Raw genomic sequence first — 15,039 nt, forward strand, 5'->3', positions numbered from 1 at the left:
TTGCATGTAGGAATGTCTGACACTTGACTGCAGCTTGTGAGTCGCCCCACGTCAAAATGATTTGTGACACTGTTTTTCGGCTCCGAAAGAAGCTCTGAAATGTATAGCCTAATGGTGAGTTGAAGTGAAGAGACATTGCTGTATACACCCTAAAGGGAGTAATAATTTAAAAAAAAAGATTAAAATAACAGCTTTCCAGTGAAGCCATATACCATATATTGTATCATACAGTACTATATTCTTCCCTACAAAGTCAAAATCAATAACTGCACATATCCGAGTGAAACAGGGAGTAAGAACAAATAGGGCGCGACTTGATTTTGTCTATCGGCAATTGATTGTGTTGTTGGATCATTGTGGTTTGCTATTGGTCGATCTCATGTGATTGACAGGTTGTCCCGCCCTCGCTTCAGTAAACACACACACATCACCAGAGAAGAGATGTGGAAGAGATATTTATTTTGAAGTCATTTTGAAATTAACTTACCAAAAAATAATGATATGCACGGACAAATCATTTATAATAAACACTGCATTATACCATAAAAAATAACAAGTGTCAATTTTGATTTCATGGTGACTTTAAGTGAAAAATACTCAAATGTTACAGCATTTTATTACTGTGCTCCTCCAAGAAAATGCAGTATCCAAAGGTCTGTTAACCTCCAGATATCAAACACAAGAGTATGAATTGACAAGCCTACATGGGTGTGGGCTGTCGTCATTCACTTCAAACATTCACTGATGAAACTGATGAGACTGAACAACTGAACAAGCTCACTGGCATTTCATTGGCTGAGGGGAGGACTGTCAATCATTCCTACAGCACCTGCGAGCGCTGTAGCCATTAAATGAGCTCTGCGTGACGACTTCGCGTGAACTCAGAAAACCCTTCTGGATATCCGTTCGTCTTCTTGGCCCGGTAAGTGTGTTCTCTGCTATTTTACTTCTCTTAGGGGATTCACATACAACATAATGTGAAAGTCAATTAACTGACGCCATAATGTGCCTAGGATTTGTCTAAAGTTGTGTAGAATTAATTCATTAATTTGTAAATGAATCGAGGGTCTCATATCATCTCAAATGTCATTAAGGCGGCAGAATTCTGCCGTCACTTCCACGGATCCTGTAAATTGGGTGACATTTAGTTTGGAAGAAGTTAATTTAAGGTGAAAGTTTAAACCCTCACAAGTCATTGAAAAGAGTAGCCAAAGTCATTAAAATATTCTGTGACATATGGAAACTAATTTATTATTTTGAACAAAGTCCGTTTTCTATATTTTTACACATATAAACACACTTGCTTGCTCATAAAAACGAAACAAAAAGTTAGCCTAGCTGTTTTTTAAGTAGTTTTATAAAGTTTAAGATGTTCTTTGTCTTTATTAATATACAATAATTATTAATATACAATAACTTTACAGTTCCTGGATGTTTGTCCAGTCAGGATATTGTTATGGGAGCAGATGCCACAGGAGATTTACATCTTAACTGGCTGGTGATCAGATTAGAGGAGATTAGAGAGAAACTTCCTCTCGGATAAAACTGACAGGGAAACTGACCATGTGCAGGAAAGGCCTGCAAAGAATAGTAGGCTATCATATTCATGTGATTGTATCTGCCAATCAGCTTGTTCAGTTTGCTTTGGATCTGTGCTGAAATATTTCTATATGCCATAAAGCTGTCAGCTGTAACCCAAACTGTTTTATATATATATATATATATATATATACACTGTTATTGTCACTCTTAATGCATAGTTTTCATACAGTAAATAGGCAACTGCAAATGTATCTGGTTATCTTTGCATTTCTTTCAAGTTTGAAACCCTGACCTCACTCAAGGGTCAATTCAAAAACAGATAGGCATTAGGGTGTTTGTTAATAGTCTAATTTATTGCTCGTGTTATCCTGTCTTCATATAAGCTTCACAATTGTATTATCACTTTGATCCATTTCAGAACAATTGGTGGGTTTTTGTGGCAGGGAGAACAGAGACCTAGTGCTTTGGTGTGCCACCATCTCAGACTCATTATAGGCAATGTACCCCTGGGTGGCCTTGCTATTTTTAGATTGCGCCTGAGTCTAGTGGAATTCTGGAGCATAAGGGGTTCAATAGGGGTCGATAGATAGATAGATAGATAGATAGGTTGTAAAAAGTGACAGCAAAGACTTTTACATTGAACTTTTGAACTTTCTATTCAGAATACTGAAGGTATGTATCACTGTTTCTGTTTCTATCACTAACACTGTTTCTATCACTGTTTCTGAAAAAATGTACTGTAAGCAGCACGTTTTCAGCGTTGATAATAAGAAATGCTTATTGAGCATGAAATCCCCATATTATAATGAAATCTGAAGTATCATATGATACTGAAGACTGAAGAAAGCAGTTATTCTAAATAGTAATATATCACAATACTGTTTTTACTGTATTTTGATCAACTAAATACAGCCTTTGTGAGCATAAGAGACCTCTTTTAAAACATTAAAGGGATAGTTCACCCAAAAATGGAAATTCTGTCATCATTTACTCACCCTCAAGTTGTTCCAAACCTGTATGAATTTATTTGTTCTGCCGAACACAAAAGAAGATATTTGGAAGGATGTCAGTAACCAAACAGATCTCACTCCCCATTGACTACCATAGTATTTATTTTTCCTATTATGGTAGTAAATGGGGGTCGAGATCTGTTTGGTTACTGACATTCTTCCAAATATCTTCTTTCAGCAGAACAAAGAAATTCATACAGGTTAGGAACAACTTGAGGGTGAATTAAGGATGACAGAATTTTTATATTTGGGTGAACTATCCCTTTAATAAATCATATTGACCATAAACTTTTGAATGGTATTGTATATACTGAGTAATGTTTTTGTGCGTTAATATTGATTGCATTTTCATAATGCAGTTTCTCTTGTGATTATAGGAGCTTTTAGAATATGTTACTGAAATTAAAATGTAACATTGAACTGTGCAGGTTGAGTCCAGGGCAGTGAGAGGCCTTATATCTAAAGCAGATGAGCAGGGTTGTGTTGAGTCAGCGCTGGATACTGTCTATGTATGAAACATGGACAGAGACAGGAAGTCTGGAGTCGGTCTCACATTTCCTGGGAAAAGAAAGAGCAGCCTGGGGACCCACAGACACAGGCCTTGCTGTCACTATAACATGACAGTGTTACATTTTAAAAGTTCAAATACTTGTGTTGGTCAAAAACTTGCAACTGAAGTATTTTTAGCAAAGATATGACTGACAGGGTATCAGAATGTGAATTGAAATTCATTCTCTATAGTAAGTAATGGTCGAACTGCAGTGTTTTTCTGTACTTTTCCACTGCTTACCCTAGTTAAAAGTACTGCAAAATAAAGACGGCATGTCTTTCAATTGCGTTGTCTTTGTGGCTGCATGCGATTTCAAACATGCAGGACAACCATTATAGATTTATGAGGTCAAAAAGTCAGCATAACTTTAATAACTGTGAACCTAATAAAAAATACACTTGCTAATATATCAGAATTCTGTCTATCTTTTGCTTATCTTTGCAATATTGTTTCATACTCTTGCATTGCACTGATGTGGCAATCACAGCATGTCACATCTGGCCAGTTGTAAGAGATATTTAACTGAATGAAGCATGAAGCTACTTCGAGGGGCAAGTTCTAGCCTAAGGCCTTACTTGGATGTCTATTAAAACCGACAATATCTACAAGGGGTCACCCACTCAGACACGGGCAACCAAATCCTGTCAGGCAGATTATTTATGGTGCATTGCAGAGACTGTTTTACCACTGCTGCTATTCGTGGAAGCACAGTGATCTTTAGAAAGCAAGTGGTGATAAATGGACATTAACTTATGTATCAAAATATCAGTGTCACTGTGTGGAGGTTGACCTACATATCGGCCAACACCCTTTTGAGGCCCCACTAGTATGGATGATGATTTTATAGTGTCATATAAAGGTTAATGTTTTTTTTCTAGAGGCAGGATGGAGGAAGCAGAACTGTTAAAGGAGCGGCTTCAAGCTATTACGGTTTGTCTACTTATTTCAAAGCTCTCTGAAATACTGATTGTGGTTGGTCAAATGCTTCAGTCTGTGCTTAAAGGTTTAGTTCACCCAAAAATGAAATTTATGAATTACTGACCCTAAAGCTAACCTAGGAGTATATGACTACCTTCTTTCACACAAACACAATCGGAGATATATTTAAAAATATCCTGGCTCTTCCAAGCTTTATAATGGCAGTGAATGGGGGGCCTGATTTTGAAGCCAAAAAAGTGCATCAGGGGTTACTCTTGTGGCGCAAGTCGACTTGCGCAGTATGCGTACGGTCGTTTGCCAGAAGCTAGTTATTTTAGATTATAATGTTTTAAATATGGATATTTTTCTTACAAAAACCCATCGCTTCACTTAAAGGGTTAGTTCACCCAAAAATGAAAATAATGTAATTTATTACTCACCCTCATGTCATTCTTGAAGCCTTCTCCTGGTCTGTTCCCTGCTGGTGGAATGGCCTGCCACGCTCTATCCGAGCAGCTGAGTCTTTAACCATCTTCAAAAAACTGCTAAAGACATATCTTTTTCGGCGTCACTTGACCCAGTAATATTAGCACTTACTCTTTATTTATATTTTTACTTTTCTTTTTTCGATTTCTATATTCTTTCTCCATCTATTTGTTAAAAAAAAAACTTTGCTATGAGCACTTTGCTGGTGAAACTGGGTACCTGCATACTGTTGCACTCATGTTGATTTGATTGCTTCTACTATTCTTATTTGTAAGTCGCCTTGGAGAAAAGCGTCTGCTAAATGACTAAATGTAAATGTACATGTTCTACAGCCGTAAGACCTTAGTTCATCTTCCGAACACAAATTAAGATGTTTTTGATGATATCCGATGGCTCAGTGAGGCCTCTATTGAGAGCAAAGCCATTCAAACTCTCTAGGTCCATAAAGGTACTAAAAACATATTCGAAACCGTTCATGTGAGTTCAGTGGTTCTACCTTAATATAATAAAGCGACAAGAATACTTTTTGTGCAGCAAAAAAAACTAAATAACGACTTTTCAGCAATATCTATATGGGGTGATTTCAAAACACTGCTTCATGAAGCTTCTGAGCTTTATGAATCTTTTGTTTCAAATTAGTGATTCGGATTTTCTATCAAACGGCTAAACTGCTGAAATCACATGACTTTGGCGCTCCGATTCACTAATTCGATTCATATAGCTCTGAATTAGTGTTTTGAAATCGGCCCATATAGATATTTTTGAAAAGTCTTTATTTTGTTTTTTTGGCACACAAAAAGTATTCTTGTCACTTTATTATATTAAGGTAGAACCATTGTACTCACATGAACTGTTTTAAATATGTTTTTAGTACCTTTATGGACCTAGAGAGTTTCAATGGCTTTGCTCTCAATAGAGGCCTCACTGAGCCATCAGATTTCATCAACAATATCTTAATTTGTGTTCGGAAGATGAACAAAGGTCTTACAGCTGTAGAATGACATGAGGGTGAGTAATAAATGACATTATTTTCATTTTTGGGTGAACTATCCCTTTAAATATTTTTTACATGCTTTTTTAAATTCCTATTTAGCTTTATATTTATTTCAGTTTTAGTAATTTTAGTAGTTTATTTTATTTCTGTTAGTTGTTAAAGGATTAGTTCACTTTAAAATGAAAATTACCCCATGATTTACTCACCCTCAAGCCATCCTAGGTGTATATGACTTTCTTCTTTCAGGCGAATACAATCAGAGTTATATTAATAATCACCCTGATGCTCCCAAGCTTTATAATGGCAGTGCACGGAAACCACCTGCTTGAAGCTCAAAAAGGTGCATCCATCCATCATAAACATACTCCACATGGCTTTAATAAAGGGGGGTTTAATAAAGGCCTTCTGAAGTGAAGCAATGCGTGTGTGTAAGAAAAATATCCATATTTAACACCTTATAAAGTAAAATATCTAGCTTCCGCCAGTCCGTATTCAACTTATGAAGAAAGTGTAAAACTCTTGCAGTTCAAAATGCTTACACTACGTCCTACGCCTTCTGTATTCAACTTACGAAACAAGCGTAACTGATGCGACGTCAGTTACGCTTTTTCTGTAAGTTGAATACGGAAGGCGGGTGAGTAAATCATAGGGTAATTTTCATTTTAAAGTGAACTAATCCTTTGAGACAACTAACTGACAACATTTCTAATTTTCATTCATTTATATTTAACATAAACCATTTTTAATAGTTAACAATAGCTGTATAGTGACAACCGCTTTCCTATCAAAAAGTTGTGCTACTGTATAGTTCGTGTCTCTATTTGGACACTTGTCCATTTGTCTACAGAATAAGAAAAAAATCCAAGAGGAAATTGCCCACAAAAGGCTTGAGATCGACAGAGAGAAACTGAAGCTTCAACATGTTAAGGTACCTTCTTGATGTTAGAAGAATAGTTTCATTTTCATCAGCGTTTTTCTGAATTTTATGGTTTGAATTGTAAGGGACTGGAATTTGAAGTATCTCTATGTGTCTTTTACAGAAAAGGTCCATGAGAGATCTGTGGCTCATGGATGGGATGAACAGCAGTAATGCACAGGAAACACAAAAAGCTCTTGAAGATGCACAACAAACGAAACACCTCAAGAGTAATATACATCGGTAAGACAAATTATTGTATTGTGTCTTATCTTATTTTTCATTTCAATGGTTTAATTACTGTAGTATCATTTATGCCATATTTACTGTACCACAAGAGAGTGGCTGTTGATCCAAACATCATTTTGCTATTTAAGATTTTTCCATAAAAAATGTCAGTTAGTTTATTGAGATTATCATGGCATACTGGCATCTTCTGAATACAGTTCAAACAATCTGAACTGAAAGGTCTTTTGTATTTAGCTTCAGGGGTTAGCCTGATGTTTCTCAGCTAATGTCATTTGCCCTGTGGTGCCCTAATGAAATCTTAGAGTGAAGTATGAGGCAAGAGGTGTGCAATGCTTTGTAATCGCATTGCATTGTAGTATAGCAATGAAGTCAGAGAAGGATGTTAAAAAAAGCTTTTTCCATGTCCTTAAAAAGCTGCTGCATGCAGGTCACACCCTGTACAAATATTGCTGTCTGCGTCATTCTTTGCGAGTTTGTTAAATGATTCGGACTTATGGTGATTCTGACTGAACCTCAGTCGAATGAGAGAATAAATTCTAACGTCTGTTATTTAATATTTGTTTAAAATGCTTTCATACCCTTTTAACAGCTCTTTGTGTCTTCTAGCATGTCTATGCAACAAAAAGTACAGAGTGACAGGTGCTTTGTCTCTTGTGTGACTTGACCCGGTAACAGAGGTCAATCTCAGTGTGTGTGAGTGTGTGCGTGTGTGTGTGTGTGAGAGAGTGTGTGCGTGTGCGTGTGCGTGTGTGTGACGAGAACTCTAGAGGACTCTTATTTAAACAATTATTGTAACAAATTCTCTGTAGGATAGAGAAAGAAATTGAAGCGTTGGAGAGAGAGGAAATGAACATCTCAACAAATGAGGGGCTGATTCTAAAGAGGCTAAAAGCCATTGAAAAATCTCCAGAGGACATTATTAAGGTACAGTGCTTTTGTTATGGTTCATTTAAAATGAATAGAAACTGTGCCTTTTGCTTTAATGAACTATATATATTTTTTAAAAAGTAGGCTTTATACACTTTATTGTAGAAGATGATTCTGTTTATATCTTCACAGGCAGTGAATGCAGATTTCATTTCAGGTAAATGCTGTAAAACTACATCACAATCACAATGTTCTATGGACCATAAAACAAATTGCAGATTATTTATGAATATCATAACTTTTTTTTTTTTTTTTTTTTTTCAGACCCAATCTATATTCATTCAACAATTCCAAATATGCCAAAGCCCAGCACACCTCTATTAAATCAGAGGAAGAAACAAGACCTGGAAACTAAAGAAAAAAATGACCAAGCCAAACCTGGTAAACTGAAAGAAGACTTCAAACCATCTTCAGTATATTTCTATAATGTAGAACAGCAAAAAAAAAAAAAAAAAGGTTTCCCAAACTGGGTTTCACAAATCCCTGGGGAATAGCAGGGGGTTTGTGAGTTTATTAATTCATTAATTAATTAAAGCTAAATAATTAAATCATAATTTTTAAAAAAAAAGTTTAAATATAAACAATCAAAATGAAACCAAGATCAACAATTGTATTTGTTTGCCTGCTTGTCATGTGACCATTAATCAAAAGCAGAGAACTGTGAACAGGCAAATATTTTTTTTTTTAATTATTCAAATATTCACTTAAAATCTCAGGGTGTACTTCATGTTAATATTTTGGGTCAAACGGGTTCTGCTGAATTCATGCTTTAAAAGTGTGTCTGAAGTGTGTCATTTTTGTGCCAACAAATGGAGAAAAAAAAAAATTGGATTGTTTTCAAACAGGTTTCACTTCAAACAAACAGGGCAAACAAAGTTGATCATTGGCCTGTTGCACAAAGCCGGTTTCAGTTTCTACCCAGGTAAGTTCAAGATTAGTTTGAGCAAACTCTGGTTTTTCGGGCTCATGAAGGTGGATTGGTTTTTAGCGGGGTTTGTTGCTATGGTAACTGACACTACACGGCTAACCTGCTCTGAAGCAGGTTTTATTCTGGGTTAGAGATCGCAAACCCAAACTGGACCAATCAGCTGTGAGTAAAGTGACACGTATCTGATGCAATAAAGCCACTCCCCCTGTATCTCTCGCTCCAAATTAAATCAGTTTATAGTGAAAACATTTTAGAGACAAAATTTCTCAACATTTGCTGTTAATTATTCATTATATTTATATTAAATAAATTAAAATTATGAATAGGCTAATTCATGACATATTCATATAATTAGGCCGATTATATTAATTAACAATATTAAACTTTGCTTTTAAATTAAAATAAATATAATACATGCATAATATATAAAGCTTTTAAACAGATTAAGCTTACATGTGTTCTTTTGAGCTCTTTGTGAAACTATATTAATTATTTGGTCTATTTGTTTGATTCACATGCATTGATATAGTCAGATATTTTCTTTCAGCTGCCTTCTCAAACTTTCACTGCATCTGTGTTTATTCCTGCTTTGTAAATGCGTTTTATTTCATATTTTTCATAACGATCTCTTAATCTTCGGAAGCGACATGAATTGCGCGGCTCTCTCGCGAGAAGTGAATCAAACTGACGTTCTCCTTGTTCCGTGTGATTGGCTGTTAGCCGCACGTGTCAGACTTTCAGGTACATGCGCTTTGCAAACCCTGGATTAAACCTGAGTTGACAGAAGTTTATACCGAGCGTTGTGTAACAGTTGAAATTGATCTAAACCAGGTTGGATTTATCTGGATTTGTCAACTGCAAACCTACTCTGAAACTCAGAGTTTGTTCAACTAGCTTCATGCAACAGGCCACATATGACTATTGGTGCCAATGGTTCTACGATCTACTTAGGCTTACGATGCTTTTGAAAAATGCAACCCAGGTGTCATTGGTTGGTCAAACAGAGTCCCGCCTCCAAAATCACACCATTGGTTGAGCTAATGTTTTAATGTTGTGATATAGAGCAACGTTTTGATAGAGCTACAGCCACAGTCGCTACACTTTCATGGATATGGACACACGAATGTCTTACTTCATGGTATCCAAGTTTAATGTGCAATGATAACAGTAAATATTTAAACATCTTAAAGCAATCTTAAAAATTCTAATATATTACACACATTCCATTTGTCCCTTACAGCTTTGTTTGCTATGGAAATTAACGTTCAGAAGGACTTGCGCACAGGTGAAAGCCAAGTGCTGTCCACCTCCGCCATTTCTCCCCAAGAGCTCCAGCAGAGAGGCATCAAAGTCTACGACGATGGCCGGAAGTCCGTCTATGCCTTACGCACGGACGGCCACCAGCCTGGTGCGAACGGAGTGGATGAACTCAGTCCAGTGGAGGTTGAGGAGCTGTTGAGACAGGCCTCTGAGAAAAAGAAGAGGTCCAATCAGGTTCAAATGGACCCTTCATATCCCTACAACATCCCCCATGAACTACAATCAGACCCCAATAACAGGGAGAGCCACAAATCCAACGGATACCAAGATCCCTACAGCATCGACTTATCTGCATGGCCTGAGCTTGTGTACAATGATGGTGTTCGCTATCCGGAGGACGCGGGTCATAGACTTCCACTCCTTCCAATGCCTGATTATAATGACAGACCAGACGAATACTATCACAACGGCAATGGGAACAACTACAGTCGTGAGTTACATAGAGGGGAAAGACACGCGCATGGACAATATTACAATAAAAGAGAGAACAACCTGGGAACGCAGCATTTGGATTGTGACATCAGAAACCACAGCCCGTGTTCGGCCTACTCTGAGGACTCCAAAGTCAGCATCCTGAACACCATGCCATCGGACGAGCCCGTCACCATGATCTTCATGGGCTACCAGAATGCCGAAGACAACAGCCAGAGCTATGAGGGCTCAGTTCGGGCAGAGCTGGTGATCATTGGAGATGGTGAAGATGATGCAAGCAGGAACATCCACCCTGATCAGAGCTCCAATGTCAACAATGCCTTTTCCTACTCTGCTGGACGGAAGGGCAAAAGAGACGGCGCGGAGGACCCGTCAACTGCAGGTACCCGAAAGATTAAAAAAGTCAAGGGGAGACACAAGCCTTGCTGTGCCCTGATGTAGTTTCACTAACACTCTATCAGCTCTTCTATGGTGCAGCTTCTCACCAGACTGGCTTCCCTCACTCTGCATGCTGGACACTGCTGTGGTTTTCAGTTTTTCAGTGTCTTAAACCGCTTTCTGTCCTTCATGTTGACTTTTGCTTATTGTCTGACAATGTTTGTAGAAACACATTGTCATATATGTATAGCTTTAGAGCAGGGGTCTTCAACTGCAGGGGTCCAACAATTATCATATCTCAAATGATTTTTTTGCAAAAAAAAAATCTAAGTTAACTAAAAACAAATCTAAGATCTTCTAAATACACTACAGTTTAAAAGTTTTGGTTAAGTACAAGTTTTTAATGCTTTTACGGAAGTCCTTATGCTTACCAAGGCTGCATTTATTTGATCAAAAATACAGTAAAATCAGTAATATTGTGAAATATTTTTTCAATTTAAAATAACTGTTTTTCTATCTTTTAAAATGTAATTTATTTCTATGGTGGCAAAGCTGAATTTTCAGCATCATTACTCCAGTCTTCAGTGTCACATGATCCTTCAGAAATTATTCTGATATGCTAATTTGCTGCTCAAGAAACATTTCGTATTATCAGTGGTGAAAACAGTGCTGCTTAATTTTTTTTTTTTTTTGGAAACTGGGATGCATTTATTCTCTGATGAATAGAAAGTTCTGAGGAACAGCATTTATTTGAAATAGACATTTTTGTAAGAAAAACAGTCTTTACTGTCACATTTGATAGAGTAAATGCATCTTTGCTGAATAAAATCATTCATTTTTTTTTTTTAAAGTAATAAATATCTTTCTGACTCCAAAGTGTAGGGAATGTCATTGTACCTCCCAAATTACATTTTAATTTCACTTAATACACTTAATATGTGATTCTGAAAATAAATACAGATTATTTTAATGAATTTTCAATGTAAACATAAGTATGTAAATGCATACAGGCTCTGTTATTAATGGTCAAGCTTAACATACCTTTTTGAAATTAAATTTTATACAAAATGTGTCTCTATCCACCAAGGGGTCATTGAAAAAAGGTTGAAGACCCCTGATTTCGAGCTTTACCTCCCTCTAGTGGTGAAAGGGCAGAAATCTCTTTCAAATGAATGCATGACATATGCAATCTCTCCTTTTTCAACTGCCAAACTTTCTAAACTATATTTCTTTTTTTCACACTTTGCATATAATTTCCTCACTGTGCTTTTGCCACTTGCAATAATAAGCATGGCAGCATGCCATCTGCTGTGACATATGAACAGTCATGCTTGCTGTCATGGATTGTTTCTTTTCTGTCATGCATCTTTTCTTTTGCTTTGACATTGTGTGTATGAGAGCGTTGTATGAAAAGAGTGAGAGATGAATCTTTGTAATAAAACTGATTGAATGCGTGTTGTTTTTTGTCTTTTTAATATCCTAATAAGTTATGTTTAAGTTCACCCAAAAATGTTAATTAATGCTAATTTTTTTTAAATATATTTTCAGTTTTCATTTTAGTTTTAGTAATTGTTATGTTGCCTTAAGTTTTTTTTTTTTTTTTTTTTTTATATTTAGCTTTAATTTATTTTTATTTCACTTTTACTCATTTTAGTACTCCACAAGACTCATTTTGTTTGTTTATTGCCAGCAAGGTAACATTTATTATTTACGTTTTTTTAATCTAATATTTCTATTTGATTTTATTTCAGCTTTAATTAACAATAACAATTTTAATATTTTTAGTTTTAGGGCACGTTTACACGACAACAATGTAAACGTAAAACAGATGTAACTAAAAACAGAAACGTTTATCCTTTGCATTTTTCATGTACAGACGACAATGTTATCAAAACGATCCCTGTTCAAACGGATCTGCGAAAACGGATCTTTCGCCAATTACAATATGTTCCTGGATCAACATCTTTGTTGATCCTGGAACAACATTCCATTCAAGCAGTCAGATTCTGCTAAAGTTTACAGTTTATGTCAAGTTTAGGCTTACAATCAGGGTTTGGTGCTTCTACATCAGTGTTATTCACCTATCATTTCCCTGATATTATAGGGATAACTTATGGGTATAGGGTTAGGTTTAGGGATATGGTTAGGACTAAATTTTCAGACAGGAATGTTGTTCCAGGATCACCAAAATATGTTGACCCAGAAATGTGTATAACTCGGAAAAATCAGGACGTACGCGCTGTATTATGCATGCCAGGCCAGTAGTTGGCGATGTCACTTTGTAAAGAAACACTACTTCACAGTTTTCACAAATTCATGTTTTTGTAGTTTACACAGAGACGATAATGGTATAATTTTCAAAAACATGCACTTTGAAACCCATTTTCAAAAGTTTGCATTTTCAGGCCCCCCAAAATGCTGCTGTCGTGTAAATGAACAGCCAAAACACAAAAAGTTTTGTTTTCTGTTGAAAACGGTGTTGTGTAAATGGCCCCTTAGTTAACAATAGCAACTTTGCAATTAATACATAGTTTTTTTTTTTCCATGGCAGCAGCTGTCACTATTAACTATTATTATATTGTAAGAACTGCGTGAAGGTTTTTTGAAAAGTTCTCCTTTTGTGTTCCACCACAACTGTAACAGCACACACATATTGAAAGTCATGAGTAAATGACAGAATATTCATTTTTGACTGATCTATTCCTTTAATGCTGAAAAACAAGCTGATTACGACATCCCCACCCACACAAATGTTGCATGAAAAGATAAGTGACTCACAACTTTTGATGCCACACTAACTTAAAGCCATTATGGCAATATCTTGCTGTTATAGATTCAATATGAATTATGTCATATAACAGTATGCTTTATCTACAAAAAAAATAAAAATAAAATAAATAGTGGACACTCCCACACATGACGCCCTCTCTGTCATCTCAATGTAAAATAAGCAATCCAGCCCTGTCAATCTTCTTCAGAAACACATACTCTAAACGCTCCAGTGGTGGGCAGATAATTTGCAGCGCATGTATTCCAACCTTAAGAGGCTTTTAAGGAGGCTGGGTGGTGTGCTTGAAACACTCTTATATAATCAATCTTGGGGATTATATAAATGGGGATAGCTTGTTTCATGAGGACAAATGTCTTTATAGCTTGAGTTATTAAGATTACCCTTTAACTTAAACTGCCTTTGCACACACAAAAGATTAGTCAGTGAGGAGGTGGAACACTGCTGAGAGGTACTGGTGCCCGAGAGGGTGTGCATCAGCTGTCCATTAACTTCTGTTTGGTTGGGAGGATAGAATTGAGCAGCTGAATCAATGTCTTTTCTCTCATGTTCCCTACAGCATTACAGATACAGATGGAGAAACTGGGTCAAACCGCATAGTGCCCAACACGCACATTTTGTGGAACTCTGAGATTGTCCAAAGTGGCCAGCGAGACAAGAAACACTGAAGCTTCCTTTCAGATGTGCTCTTGTTGTAGAGCAAAACCCGAGTGACTGTCAAACCTCATGATGTGTGTGTGTGTGTGTGTGTATGTGGCTGACAGCTGTTTAGGACACCTTCATTATCGGTTTATCTGTGCTAATGAATGAGTCTGTCATGTGTTTTTGTGGTGTTGTTTTTTTTATTATTCAGATGTCCATGTCAAGGTCATCTTAGTGAGCCCTTATTTATTATTAATAAGGGCTCATTGCTTTTTTCTTTATATTTAGATAAAATAGTAAGTGTTGCCTTTATTAAAACAACTAACAAACATTAAAGGTATAGCTCACCCAAAAATGAATAATTTGTCAACATTATTTCAACCTCATTTTTAAAACTTGTAAGACTTTCTCTCCTGATATTCTAAGCTGTTATTTTTTCATTTTTTATTAGATATTTTTCAATGTTAATTATATTTGACATTTCTGATATTTTTGAAACTGTTGTCATACAGTGAAAGTGAATGGGAACCAGGGATATCGTAGTCTCTATTCGTTCTTATTATATGGAAAAGAGCAGCTTGGACAATCTGCTAAATATCTAAATATCGACTTTTGTGTTTTACAGAGTCATGCAGGGTTTTTGTAACAACATGAGGATGAGTAAATGATGACAGAATTTACATATTTTGGGTGAACTGTCCCTTTCATGAACTATTTGACAAATATTTTAGTTTTTTTGGTCACTCTGTAGTTTTGCAAAAGTGATGGTACAAATAAATAATAAAATACTAAATCAGATTAAAGCTGATCCTTTAATACACTGAGCCTCTGTATTTGATTCTGTTCACTGGCGACTCACAGCAAACTGTCTGATAACAGACGTCTGGTGTTTTTTTTCCAGAGCAGTGAGGATTGTGTGCAAATATTTTTTACGTATATTCTCCTTTCCCTATATGTGT

The 15,039-nt window shown here is 36.2% G+C and overlaps 1 protein-coding gene across 1 annotated transcript; it reads left to right on the plus strand.

Annotated features, from left to right (window-relative positions):
• Nucleotides 1-913: 913 nt before the first annotated feature.
• LOC127495437 (palmdelphin-like) lies at nt 914-14,881 on the plus strand. The gene is made up of 9 exons (XM_051862286.1): nt 914-922; nt 3,981-4,032; nt 6,348-6,428; nt 6,541-6,659; nt 7,475-7,589; nt 7,725-7,749; nt 7,857-7,973; nt 9,761-10,654; nt 13,998-14,881. Exons 2-9 carry the CDS (start codon nt 3,988-3,990, stop codon nt 14,036-14,038), a joined length of 1,437 nt encoding a protein of 478 aa, XP_051718246.1. The 5' UTR covers nt 914-922; nt 3,981-3,987; the 3' UTR covers nt 14,039-14,881.
• Nucleotides 14,882-15,039: the final 158 nt, after the last annotated feature.

The sequence above is a fragment of the Ctenopharyngodon idella genome, chromosome 15 (genome assembly GCF_019924925.1).
Source record: "Ctenopharyngodon idella isolate HZGC_01 chromosome 15, HZGC01, whole genome shotgun sequence".
NCBI classification, from domain to species: Eukaryota; Metazoa; Chordata; class Actinopteri; order Cypriniformes; family Xenocyprididae; genus Ctenopharyngodon; species Ctenopharyngodon idella.

Coding starts and splice junctions, on each gene's coding strand:
- LOC127495437 (XM_051862286.1), top strand. CDS start 3,988: ATGGAGGAAGCAGAACTGTTAAAGGAGCGGCTTCAAGCTATTACG. Junction 6,660..7,474: donor CTCAAGAGTAATATACATCG/GTAAGACAAATT, acceptor AATTCTCTGTAG/GATAGAGAAAGAAATTGAAG. Junction 7,590..7,724: donor CTCCAGAGGACATTATTAAG/GTACAGTGCTTT, acceptor ATATCTTCACAG/GCAGTGAATGCAGATTTCAT.